At 40.1% G+C, this 13,648-nt stretch overlaps 1 protein-coding gene across 1 annotated transcript; it reads right to left on the reverse strand.

Moving 5' to 3' along the window:
- Window positions 1-165: 165 nt before the first annotated feature.
- On the reverse strand, window positions 166-12,388 carry hif1aa (hypoxia inducible factor 1 subunit alpha a). The gene is made up of 15 exons (XM_026327344.2): window positions 12,108-12,388; window positions 5,085-5,275; window positions 4,482-4,633; window positions 4,305-4,389; window positions 3,927-4,036; window positions 3,534-3,736; window positions 3,199-3,305; window positions 2,931-3,078; window positions 2,407-2,738; window positions 2,130-2,329; window positions 1,921-2,043; window positions 1,567-1,823; window positions 1,376-1,475; window positions 1,191-1,281; window positions 166-1,098 (listed from the first exon to the last, which is right to left on the reverse strand). The coding sequence occupies exons 1-15, from the start codon at window positions 12,137-12,139 to the stop codon at window positions 935-937; spliced, it is 2,295 nt and encodes a 764-aa protein (XP_026183129.1). The 5' UTR covers window positions 12,140-12,388; the 3' UTR covers window positions 166-934.
- Window positions 12,389-13,648: the final 1,260 nt, after the last annotated feature.

Genomic DNA, 13,648 nt, shown 5'->3' on the forward strand with positions numbered 1-13,648 from the left:
CTATGATGGCAATGATCACACAAGTAAATATGAATTGTTTTGATTCCACTTATTTAAAACAGACTGTTCTGAGTATGTCACGCACAGTAAAAACCAAAAACATGAATTCACTTCATGTTAGAGAAAAGCGCCAACCCTACATGATGAAAAGCAAACACAAAACAGTGAAGAGATTACTCTCTGATTTCATTTGAGAGTACAAGTCAAAGCGGTGTAAGCCATGCTGAGTAAAATAAAATTTCCCTGGTATATGTACAGTAACACACACTTACAGTAAAGTAATAAAGTAACATGTACTGGACCGCTAAACAATTAAATGCATTTATCTCAAAGACTGATAGCTATTAAATGGAGATAACATTCAAACCACTTTAGGTTTAAACAACATGTTCATACTTCTGGACTAAGGACATCTTGTTAAGTACAAGTACTACAACATACAAGTATAGGAGGAAAAATAAAATAGTTCAAATCCCATTAAAACTACTTTAAAAAGGCTTAATATATATTGCTGGTAATATTTTTCTTTTTAAGAAAATATAAATTGTGCGACTGAAGCTTACAATACACTGCTGGCAGTAGCGCCAGGGTCTGTGTGGACCTGCTGGAAAAGAGTCGTCTGTCGAGGCGCCGTGTGCTGAGATTCCCTGGAAGAGGGGAAGAAAACAAAACAAAGAACAACAAGTGGACATCTCATGATGCCTGAATCCCTTGCACCAAACCCAGATGCTGCTATGGTGTTTGTCACGGTGGAATGCTGCGAATATCACATGATGTGCACAAACAGCAGCCAAACTAATCAAACTCATACAGATACATAAATAAGGGGCAGTGGGGTGGGGGAAGGTGGGTGGGTTTTTGTAGAGGGAGTGGCAATGTGAGGGGAAACTGTAGTGTCCAGCCTAGTCCAGCAGTGAGCAGGCTAAGCATCGACTCAGTTGACATGGTCGAGCGCCCGCAGCAGCTCCTCCCCTTGCAGCAGGTACTGACGGCCCTGTAAGGGGGCATTGACCTCGCAGTCATAGCGGGTTAGCTGTGGCAGGGTGAAGGGGGAACTGGTGCCCTCGGATGTGGTGCCCAGCAGACAACTTGCCAACTCTAATGAAGAACAAGATACATCCAGGTTATGGCTCTTCTGATGTTTACTTCTCACGCAACAGTATCAAGTGTTTATGGCCTAACTGATTCACCTGAAGGCAGCAGAATTATGGTCCTGGTTGTTCCTGACTCCAAAGCCTTGAGCTTTTTGCTCTGCTTCAGTTGTTCCTGGGGCATACTTCCCTGAAAAATACATATCAAATACAAATGCTCAAACTCTCAACTGTAAAAGTAAGTAAGCTCCATAAAGCCTTTTTTTTTTAAGTCAAGGACTTACCTGTTCAATAATCTCTTTTATATCACCCAGTTTTCTTTTGCGCTGTGTGTTCTGAGCTGCCAGGGTTCTTAGCAAGACTTCTTTGTCCAACTGAGGGGTTCTGCAACACAGTAATAATGACATTTAGTTCATTAAAATCAATACAAATATTCTCTATGAAACATATTGCAGTTTATTTTTGGAGACTTTACCTATTAGTAATGAGGGTGGTGGGATGTGGAGGTTTAACTGGCTCAGGTGGTGCTGGGGAAGCCGCATGGCTGCCCGGTGAACTGAAGGGAGAGCTGGGATAACTGTTGATGTCCTGTGTGACTAAGACTGGAGAAGCCTCGAGAGATTTGACTGGTCCACAAGACAGAGGCTCTTCTGTGGTCAGACTACGCAGCTGGAAATCATCATCCATAGGGATATAAGGAGCCAACATCTCCAGATCCAAGTCTTCCATCGCCTTAAGGGGGAAAAGGTGTAATGAATCCAAATGCCGTTTTTGCTGTATTAGGGGATTTAAACAAAATCATATCTACAATATGTTATGGTATTGTTACCTGTGTGGTGAAGGGGGTCTTGGGTTCTGTATCAATGGCAAACAGCTTCTCCACCAAATCTAGTTTGAAATCTGAGCTCATATCTGAGTCCATCGGGAAACAAAAGTCCAGTGGACTGTCAGCCTACAGGGAACAGAAATCAAAGGTAAATTCTTCTTCAGTAGTACTACTGTATATACTGCAAAACAATGGCACGTCTATAGTCCTACCTCTGAGGAGCTGTGGCTGGTTGGTGACTTAAGTGGGGCTGTAGCGTAGCCTTCAGTTTTTACCTCAGAGGTGGTGGTGGTGACAAGGAATGGCTCACTGGGTGGCAGAGGGGAAAGAGGCAGAGCCAGCTTGTCACTTGTGGAAGGAAGCATTACATCATTGTAGAGAGGGACATCCTTCAGCAGTGGGATCTCTGAATCTGAACCAGAGGAAAGGCAGTTAGGAAGGATTCATTTAGCACAATAGGCAAGTTTATGTGTCTCCAAGGCTACAAACCAGAGCTACTGAAGTCCAGGGGGATGATAGTGTCTCCAGCAGCTGGAGCTAGCAGAGTGAGGGCCTCAGTGTCTTCCTTCAGCTGGTCGTAGAGACTAGGAAGTGGCTGGGACTCTACCTTCTGGGTGAAGAGTTTGATCACATCCGGCTCTAGGCCATTCTCTTCCTCCTTCAGCAGAGTGGGAGGTATGTCGGGCTGGCTGCTCTCAACTATAGTGCTTTCCTCCTCTTCCTCCTCCTCCTGCTCCTGCTCCTGCAGCTGCTCCTCCTTCACTGGCTTCACATCCTTGGTCTGCTCCAGGGACAAAACCAGTTTCTCCTCCTGGACTCCACTGCAAAGGACAGACATCATACTGTGATGCAGCTGTAAGAGTTTACTGAGTATTCTACAAGCCTCTGAAAATAGTCACAGGAACAACATTTCCACTGTTCTCACTATTTTCCCCCTTCACTTGAGAAAAAACAAAAGCAAACTGTCTCAAATACATGTGTGTTTTTTTAAAGTACTCTGAGCCTTATAGTACCTGAGCACAAAGTTGACACAAACAACACACTGTGGCTGGGAGTTCTTGTTGTTGTAGATGACAGTGGCTTGAGTTTCCACCCACACAAAGCCTCCTCTTTTGGCCAACATCCGGTATTGACCTGTGCTGACTTGGCCCTTTGCAAACACTAAGAGCAAACATAAAAGAAGAGCTAAATTTAGAAACAATTGATTTAGACATAATTCTCAAAATAACAACTAGAACTTGTTCAAGATTTCAGAAATTGCAATGGAAGTGCCCTGCTTACAGTTGTGGTGAGTCTTCTTAAGATGGTCTGAGTCTAGAGCATGATAGTACTCGTACACAGAGCGATTCAACAGGTCCTCTGGCTCATAACCCATGAGCTCAGTAATCCTGGAAAAGTTAAAAAAAAAAAAAAATTAAAAAAGAGACCTTGGTGCTGTGCTGTGCTGTGCTGTAGTAACAGCACTCAACACTAGGTGGCTCTACATGACTATGCTGTTGAATTCTTGGGTAAAAGCAGTCAATGAAAAGTACTACAGTGGCTTACAAAACTGAATGATGTCTGATCTATGTCAGCCGTCTTATTCATGTAACATCCACTGAGACGGGCAAACTCACCTCTCGTCACAATATGTGAACTTCATGTCCATTGTATGGCGGCTGAGAAAGGTCTTGGTGTCCAGAGGGACCTCAATGTTGGAGGGGTGTGGGATAGGGTCACAGATCAAAACCAGGTAGGGGACAGGTGGCTCCTTGTGGCCATTGGCAGTCTGCTCAGTGTGGGTGTCATAAACGCGGACATGACCTGAGCAGTGGAGCACCTAGGGAGAGATGACAGGAGGGTCACTTACATTATGGTTATTGCCATGGCATCGTGACAACTCAGGACTTATTTAAAAAATCTTATATGTTTTATATTGAAGACAAACCTATTTGCATGTTTAACATAACAGTATAACCGACTTCTGATTTCTGAGGTGACATTTCATCAGTAATTCCACCTCAGGTTACCTTCCATGTAGCTGACTTGACATTGACTGTGCGGCCTCTGCTTGTTAGAGTGCATTTCATTCTGAGGAAGAAGCTGCGCTCTGTGTTTGATTCCTTGGCCTTTTTGGAGCCTGAAATCACATGAGGCAGAAGAGACTGTTTAAACTGGGAAATCAGCAGTGGTATGGTAGCATGCCTCAGTGTAGAAATAACTACAAATCTCATTAAAGCTGATGAGTTTGTCATCATCAGTACACTTTTAGAAGGAATCCTTTTAAAGATTAAAAAAAAAAAATTTTAAATTCCACTGAGAAACTAAGATACTGGAAATGCTGAAAAGAACAAAACAGACCAAATATCTTCCATAGAATAACACTGCTCACTGCTGATCTTCCTCACCTGTTCTGTGGATCAGCATCTCCCTCAGCTCCTCCTGGTCACAGGGATGTGTGAAGTCAAACACACTGTGTCCAGTCAGATCAAACTGCAGTGACCAGAGTGGGAACAGAATGTAAGTACCACGTACATGTCTTTTGGTTCCCGTGGTTAAAACACTGCAGGTCAAAACAGACTAACCTGTGCCAGCCCAAGGCACTTGTTGACATTCTCAGAGAGATAGATCATATCTCCATCTTCAGACAACACCATGAGAAAGCCATCCAGAGCCTTTAGGTAGGAGCTGCTCAGCTGGACATCCAATGCTGCTTCTTCCTCTGTCAGTGGTTCATCTGGAGGAGATAACAGAGAAGGGAGGAGATGGAATGAGAGAGATAAAAAGAAAAGCAAGAAGAAATGAGGTCTTCAAAGGTCTGTTGCCTAAAGAACATGTTTGTAGAGTAAGACACTGCGTCACACACATTGTACCCACAGGTGTTATCTGCAAAGGGATCTATAGTGAAATGTACGCCTGTTTGACCATCACTGTTTCCTTCATTTGTCCACTCCATCTTAAAATGTGTTCATTATTTCTCTCTCTCTATGGGGTAACCTTTCTTTCCTCTTGTAGTCTTTTAAATGTGGTTTCCTATTACACGTAAATCAAAACTGACAAACATTCTCAAGCTGCTTTTAAATAATGAAGACAGCTGCACAATTATCAGTACACCTAAGAAGGTACAGATGTGCCTTTACCCTAAGTCAAACTGTCCACCATCATATATAACAAGAACAACTACTTACCGGTGCTGAGCAGTTTTCTCATGCGCAGGTAGCTGATGGTAAGCCTCATGATGGAGGCCTTGTCCAAGCTGGAGCTGACACTGTGGGGCAGGGGCAGCTGCTGGGCCAGCTCGTAGAACACTTCTGACTCCTTCCCACGCCGGCATCGCGCTGCATCCCTCGACTTCTCCTTTCTCCGCTCTGAGCTCACTCTGTGGAAGACAGGTGATGGGTCACACACCAGTCCTGATCGCACTGCGCACAGCACAAGATCTCGCACCCCTATTTCATTACATGAGTCTGAATACAGTCGGCTCGACTTCTGCCCTGTCACTGGAGTACAGCTGCAGCAGCTACCTTCTGCAACAAACGAGCACCTAGCTCAGGCACCGCCTTAACACCTGTCAGACTCATTTGCATACATCTATGAATATTTCATTAGTCGTTGACCAAAAGTAATGGAGTCCGAGTGACTGTCTGGAAGGGTGGGGATAGATTCTCACCAGCCTCTTAGTGAAGAGCCAGGCTACTGTGCAACACCAGTCACTGTGACATTTACAAGCCTGGCTCAATAGATCCACAAGAAGAATCATATTATTGGTGCTAACAGAGCAAGCACATACTAATGCAGAGCGAGTGATACCTTTAACTACCTGGACCAACAGAATGGCATATAGTCCAGTATTTTATATTAGGAACCTTCACAAGTGCTTGCTGCTTGTGCTAAAAGGCATTTTAGATGGAGCGTTTATGTAGACAGCTACCTAAGACCTGGCTAATGGACACTGACCACCCTGCAAACAGGATCGTAAGACTGGCAGTATTTTAAACTGATGAAGTTCAGCAGAACAAACAATGAATATGAAATGAGTCACAATAAAACGATTGTTTTGGTTGCAATGCAAGAGTGCAATAGTAAATGTCTTCCCTTTTTTTTTTTTTTTTTGCTCGTATTAATACTAGTTCATGTTGCAGGGTTGCAATCTGCAAAGCAGGTTAATAGGCTGCTATTTTGAGGAACTTATTTTGCACTTGATCTTTTACAGGGCTACTTTTATTTTAAATTTCATTATTTAATTTATTTCATTTTTATTATGATTACATGCAGTAATGTTACAAATTGATTAAGCCTGCAAGCTTAAGTTTCAAATTCATATGTTTCAGAGATCATTATGTCAATTTGCTATGGGAACTAGTTATGTTACTTTAAGGCAGAGATTGAACAACAGGGTGACGTTAACAGGTGAGTAGGTCAGACATGTAAAACATACACTGAAACCTGGAACAGGAGCTGCTCCAACACCAAGCAGAAATAGAGGAACATATAGAGGAACATATAACAAAAATACTCTAACTAATTGACTAATCAAAAAAAATAAATAAATAAAAGCAGATCAGTCCACTATCAAAATAATCTTTAGATGCAGTCTTGATGGTGATATGTGACGTTAACTAATGTAAATAGACTACATCTTTTATATAATAGCAATTTTCTACCAGTTAGTCAACCTGACTGCTGCTGGATTCATACCATAATGTCTCTCACAGCCACTACCTCATGACCCCAATGCATTATAGAAGACATTGGAACAGCCTCACAGCATAAACGGATAGTGAAGACCTTGGCTTTGAAATGTCCACCTAAGTGCAATTGATCTTTTGAAGGCACTTACAGCATTGACCAAAGTCATTTTGTTATTTGAGGCTCTCTAAAGGAAAATGGACCAGATAACTAAAATTAGCCTACGGTGCATCAGATCAGCAGACAGGGTTGCAGGGAACACTTTTGGTTCAAGACCACAACTTTCCATGAAATAATGCCTATGTGCACACCTGAGGGGCAAACCACTACAAATTGCATAATTAGTCCTCTGGGGTAAAACGATTTAGGTAAGTCTAAACATGGCTCTGACAATGACCTAATAAGAGGACACATGAGGATTTGGTGAGCAGATAATTGTTCGGATGCCTCCCAACATAGTTACACTTAGCACAAATAGTGCACAAGGAAGCAGTGTCCAAACTGGATAGGAAATAAACTAAACGATCAATTCTAAGGTGAAGGCATTATTCAATCAGAGCACTCTAACAACTTTCACTTCCAAACCTACATTCATGTATCCAATTCATGCTAGCCTATATACATTGTACTGTTTACTGTGTAGTAGCTGCACAGTATTGTATCCTCCCGTTATATCATCATTCTAATCCTGTTCAAATAAAGTTAAACTGTAATATCCTGTTACATCCCCACTGAACAATACAGTGCAATACAGAAAAGTGCATTGAACTAAGCCTAAATGCAACATAACTGGTACAATGTCTGAGTCACTATATGGGACTAATACAATATCAGCTTTATCAACACCTGTGACCAGAATCTACATGAGAATAGATTGTGTGGAAAAGGCACCACGTCATTACAATATCCAATGTTTAAAATACAGCCATGTGACACGTGTATATAATTATGAAAAGTAAAAGTGCTGTTATTCACTGACTCACCAACACTTCTTCAGAATTATAAAGGGGAACATAAACATATTATTTACATGCAGCAAATAAAAGAAAATGGGTCCCTCGATGTTAAAAAAAAAAAAAAAATGACGAGAGGCCATTATTAAGTAACACTATCAAAGCACAGTCATGCATATGTAGCAGTACTCTGCTTGATATGCCTTACAATCACAATCACATTTGCAGTTTTGCTTATTTTGTATTTGTTTCCTAGTAGAAAATTACATAAATAGGCTTTTACATAAACAAAAAGTATGAGTTGTTAACATATGTGTAAAAGTGGATGGAAGATTATAATGGGGAAACCAACCAGTGTATGATGAAAATCACCTTAACCAGTGAGACCAGACATGCCTGGGGCTGATCTATTTTATTAGAGAAAAGTTCACTCTATCACTCCTGTTTAGTTTAACAGAAAACACTACTAACACAACTAACATCTCTACCTAATATGGAAGAAGAAAAGCAAAGAGATTGAAAACAAACCTCCTGTGCAGTCATATGAATCCTTGACATTACTATCACCCACATAAAGTGCCGTTGCAGTAGGGGTCTCCCCTCATTACTGGGAACAACATTAATATTACAATTTCTTTTGGAAGTGGCATAATGGAGCTACAGCTGAGTAGGATGTTTATTTCCTTGTTCAACTCAATAAATAATTGATCACACTAATATATTTATAAAGTAGAAGAAGGAAACTCTTACTGGAATCGGAAAGAACATTTGCATGGCCAACAACATATTTTCCTCTCATGTTCAGTTGTGACAAACTACGTAGTTTGATCCTCCTAGGTTTTTGTTCTGTAAAACAAAGACCAAGAACGGAGGTTAAAAGCTCTTATAAACTACCTTAAATTAGAATTAATCTGTCACCCCTGAGTGAATTTTATGTTTTCCTTTCTGGCATTAAAATATTAGTACTATGTGTTGTAAAAATCAGCTGTTAAAACCCATTTTTATGTTGTTAATTACTCCAGTGTGCAGACACTTGAGTTTGAGACGTAACATTACAACAAATTCGTTCACAGTGTAAAATAATAATTTCGGTCTGGAATTTAGCCTGTCTACTGGAAGATCTAGTCATGGCAAACATACTCAACATGACTGACTCACAATACTAAGCTAATGTATCTCAAATGACCAGTGCAGCTACTTTGACTGATCACACTGCTGATAAAAAAAACCCACCCAACTGCATTTCCTTCTTAACAAAAAAGAGCCTCTAAATCAGGTGTCAAGCTACTTTGACTCACGACTGCCTGAACATACAATGAAATGATTCAGTAAAATGGCTACTCTTCCTGCTATTTTGTAGGAAATGGGTTAAAAGAGCCATAAAGGCATTTATACTTGTTTTTTCTTTAAATGTTACATTGTGAGGAGGGGGTTGGGGGTCCAAATATGAATCCATATCCAGGTATGGACAGTGCAAAGTCAGAACGATGTTTTCATGAAATGTGTTATTTAGGTATATTTTGGATTGAGGGGACCTCAAACTCTGGACAAAGTACATATTAGTAAAGTGGGTAAGACCTGTACAACAGTTAAGCACAATCAAATATATTAAACAAACCTCCAAAATGTGTAATATGTTAAAGGCATGATGTATGGAGGTATTGTTTTCATGCTTCCTTCCTTGCATTGTTAGAGACAGTCTGTCAAAGCCATTATGACATGGGTACATGTAATAATGTAAAAAGGCAAAAACAGATTTATCATCACACAGATAAATGTGGGATTTGACATCTTACTACACAACACAATCCATGTAGGTTCTTTCTGATAAGGTGCCTTTTTGAAGCCCCTGCCTTCCAATGAAGAGCAAGCTTGCGCCACAATATATCAGTCTTCACAATCAATGCTTAGGAAGTGTTTGTTTTCTATGCCTAATTGGCAAACACCACTGTTTGCAGTTCTAAACAACTTGATCTGCAACAATGTCCTTGCAGATGAAACAATGATTTTGAAGTCTGATACCAGCAAATAACACAATTTAATTTTCAAGTTGTAACTTGCCTTCACACAAGCAGCAACTACATTTGAATGTCTCAGGAAAACATGGATAATACCAGACAGTGAATCGCTACACACGTTGGCCACTCCTATTGACGTCAAGAACTAGTGATTAAGAGATGAGACAGAGGTAATGCCAAGGCACCTCAGATAAACCAGCTCAAACCGCATTTAACCAGACAAATGTTTTTCTAAGATAAAATCAAACATGTTTATTGAAACTAAACAAGTTCCTGGCCTGTTACCAAATCCTATACAAAGTGCCATACGAAAATACACTGAGGGGGCACAATGGGGCAAACTGGATGCAGTCTACAACAGCAGCACATTCTCAATGGGCCGACTGCCAACAACCAAACTGAAGAAGAGTTTCAGTTAATTATCTAATTTGTTGGCCTACAGTTCAGACAATTCAGCTGACGCCACTCAACCACTTTGAACATACACAACACCAACAGTCTTAATAAGGGCTTAATAGCAAGTCAGCAGGATTTTAGCAAACATAATTAAAAATTTACTTACACTTGATGGACCTAATTGCAAACATGTTGACTAATCCTGGTTTCAAAGATGTTATTCACCCATTATTAAATGTTAAAACACATCCTAATTTGGGAAAGATATTAGCTGTATATTAATTTAAGCATTATGAAACTACACAGGAAAACTTTAGTGCAAAGTGCATATGTACATATTATTCTAAGTTTTCAGTTAAGACAACACTAATAATAAATAAATATAACAATAATATGCTGTCTGACACCAGAATATCGGTGGCTGCATATTCCACAGTGAAGCTTGCTATTGTTGACCACTGTGAAAGAATCTTATTGTGCCAATTTTACCTCCTGCTGACAGAGTCGAATCCCACCTCCCCCCTTTTTTATGACTCTGTTTAACTGTTGATCACTTTCCTGACCTCTATTTTGTTCAGCCATTTATAACTCATAGAACTTTTTGGTCTAGCAACATCTATTGTCATTAGGAACACTTTTTTTTTTCCTCCAGCTGTAGCTCTGAGTATATACCCCAAATGGAACCAGGATTGATATGCAACAAATGAAGAGTTGAGTACAAACCAATATTTCAGCCTGTCACCAGGTTACAGTACCATACAAAGGTGTGATACAAAGACCTACAATCTGTGATTTGTTGATGCGAGTTTGGGCATGCAGGGGCAAATTATCCTATTCTACTCCACAATGAATACTGTGCTTTCACTAAAGCATGTCAACCAACAAATTGAAGGTCAACCAGATATTATATTTAATGTAAACTGTACTTAAATAGGATTAAATAGTTGTACTTAATGACAGTCACAGTATGATTCAAATTCAAATACACCTGTTAATGTTTAGAAAAAACAATTATTTGTGATGGTGAATTATTTGTTAAACACACCAAGACAAGGCTCTGGGCTCTAAATTTTTGTAATTGGTATGTTGGGTTAATATTTAGATTGGTCAGCAAAGGATTAATTAATTACGAACCCAGTATTCGGCTACAGCTCTCTACTGGCTCTCATGTTTAAATCTGACTGTTGAATTTGTGAATGAACTGGCCAGGTGAAGTAACATGTTGTTGTCTTTCACACTGCCATATGTGGTTTCATCAGTCCCCAAAGCACTTTCACTCATTTTGTTTTGAATAGACAGATCTCAAAATAGTGCTTGATTACAAATTTGGCTTCCATCCCTAAAACCTACTAACAATACATTTCAGGCACTTTCCTGATAATCACAAATTAAAAATATCTAGTAGAAACAAGTTCAGGGAAATTTAAATTAACTGTAAATGCAACTATTGACTTTCCACATACGTTTAGAAAGTGATGAAATGATTACTGTGTTCTACTCAAATGTGGGATGCTACCAATGCAGAAAAATAAAATTAATTCAGACCAAGGCCAGCTGCCGTAACCACTCAATATTTCATCAGAAACCACACATGAGCAAAGGCATGAGTTCCCCCGAGTCCTCTCAAGGTTGGCGCATCAACCCTAAACATCACAGCCCCAGTGGTGTACTATTAATAAGACACAAAGGTCTCACGTTCAAAACACATGGAAATAACGCTGATAACCACATCTAGGACATCACAACACCGACCAGAAAAAAATGCAGCTAGCTAACGTTTGCCGGACGAGGTAAAGTTTTTTTTTTCCAAAGCTGATTTAATTAATGTAAACTGACAAAAACATATAGTTACACCATGAATCAAGCTGCCAATGTCAATAGCTTGCTAAATAAACAGTTTCACATCGATACCCCCTCGGTTGGTCCTCTGCTGGCTAGGCTAGCCATGCTAGCCGCTAGCTAACGACACCAGCGTTGCAGGCAAACGCATTTTTTCGTCGACCAAACACGCTCAACTAGCAGTTAAATTTGAAATAAAGCCCATAATGTCAAAGCAGCAATAGTAAATAAACCCCAGCCGAACACCAAAGCTGTCCAGGTAGCGTTTAAAAAACAAGACAGCGTACTACGCAGGACTAGCTAGCATAGACCTTACCTCTTCTTTTCTGGTACAATTCCTGTGTCCATGTCAGGACGAAACGATCTCGGTTGAGTCTCTCTATCGGTATCAAGCTGTATCCGGGCCCGTCGAGAAATAAACCAAATTCCGCGATTTGTCTCTGGTGTGTCTGCGTAAATCCACGAGAGGGTTACATACGAGTTCTCACTTTAAATTTCGTAAAAAGAAATCGAGCTGTCCTCCGCTAAAAACAGCCCATTCGCTCTCAGTCGTTGAAAGACGCTGCCACGCTGGAGAGAGAGAGAGAGAGACGTTATTGCCGAGAAGACAAGGAGCACTGCCCCCTCCACTTCCCCTCTACGGGGGCGCGCAATCACATGCTTTACCAGCGCGGGCGCGCACAGAAAAAAAATGAGAGGGGCAGCAAGAAGAGAAATGATAATTTGGCTAAAGTAACACTGTGATTGGGGATTCAACACCAAAACATCCATTACATAAATATAAAGACATGTATATCTCTCTTGGTTTTGCAATAATACAACATTCAGGTTACCTCATTATATTGTGCTGTATACAGGGCTACTTTATTGTGTATGTAAGAAGGTTATTGCATATTTGTTAACTTACAGAGGTGTTCTGTGTTTACATCATATATGTTCTAAAGTAAAGCAATGTTTACCAAATTACCATGGTCCCAACAGTAACTTTTTGCCTCACACTTTTTTGATTTTATAAACCTAGGCCAAATTACTTTTCAAAGTCTTAAGTGTAGTGTTATGATGAAAGCATTTCCATTTACAAACACTTATATATACATTATCATAAGGAGAAATTACATTGGTATGTGTTCACCTCACTCCACCAGATTATCCACATTGTTTTTACATCAGAGCCAAGTGTGCAAAATTTGTGCCAACCTACATGATGATCTGAAATATTCTTATGAATTATGTAAGCAAAGTAATTTTCCTGCAAATTTTCTTAGCACAAACTGTATTTTATGATTACCAAGCTGTACATCCTGGGATTTTTAGTTAAAACCTACCTTTCACTCACTTGGCTTTGAAATGGTTTTTCCTATACTGGTTTGGAGAGCGCAGTCAATCCCCACTTCCCCTACCACCATGGATCATGTTTGGCAGTTGGGATTCAGTTTTTGCGTTGGAAAAGAAAAAAAGAAATATCAAGAAAATTATTTCCCCTACACCAGAGCAAAGTTCACTCCCAATTTAATTTAACCTTTTTTAATATATAATTCCTGGAACTTTTTCTTCTACTTATTGAGCACATTTTGGATGTTACATTTGGCCATGACAATTAAGTAAACCTTTGCTTGTAACTTCCCAGAACTGTTGGCTCAGTGGCACAACACCACAGTGTGAGCAGCAGAGCTGCAGACTTTGACTAGTGGGCAAATAGACCATTGGCCATACTTTGTGAATTTTTATTGCAGGGCCTATAAACTAGAGTGTGACTAAGGATATCAGTAAAAAGCAGAGTATTGGTTCAGACTTTTGGTTCTTACACCATGGCAGTAGCTGTACTTCATTATTTATTTTGCACAAGTGGTTGTGACA

Source organism: Mastacembelus armatus, chromosome 22 (assembly GCF_900324485.2).
Source record: "Mastacembelus armatus chromosome 22, fMasArm1.2, whole genome shotgun sequence".
Classification (NCBI taxonomy): domain Eukaryota; kingdom Metazoa; phylum Chordata; class Actinopteri; order Synbranchiformes; family Mastacembelidae; genus Mastacembelus; species Mastacembelus armatus.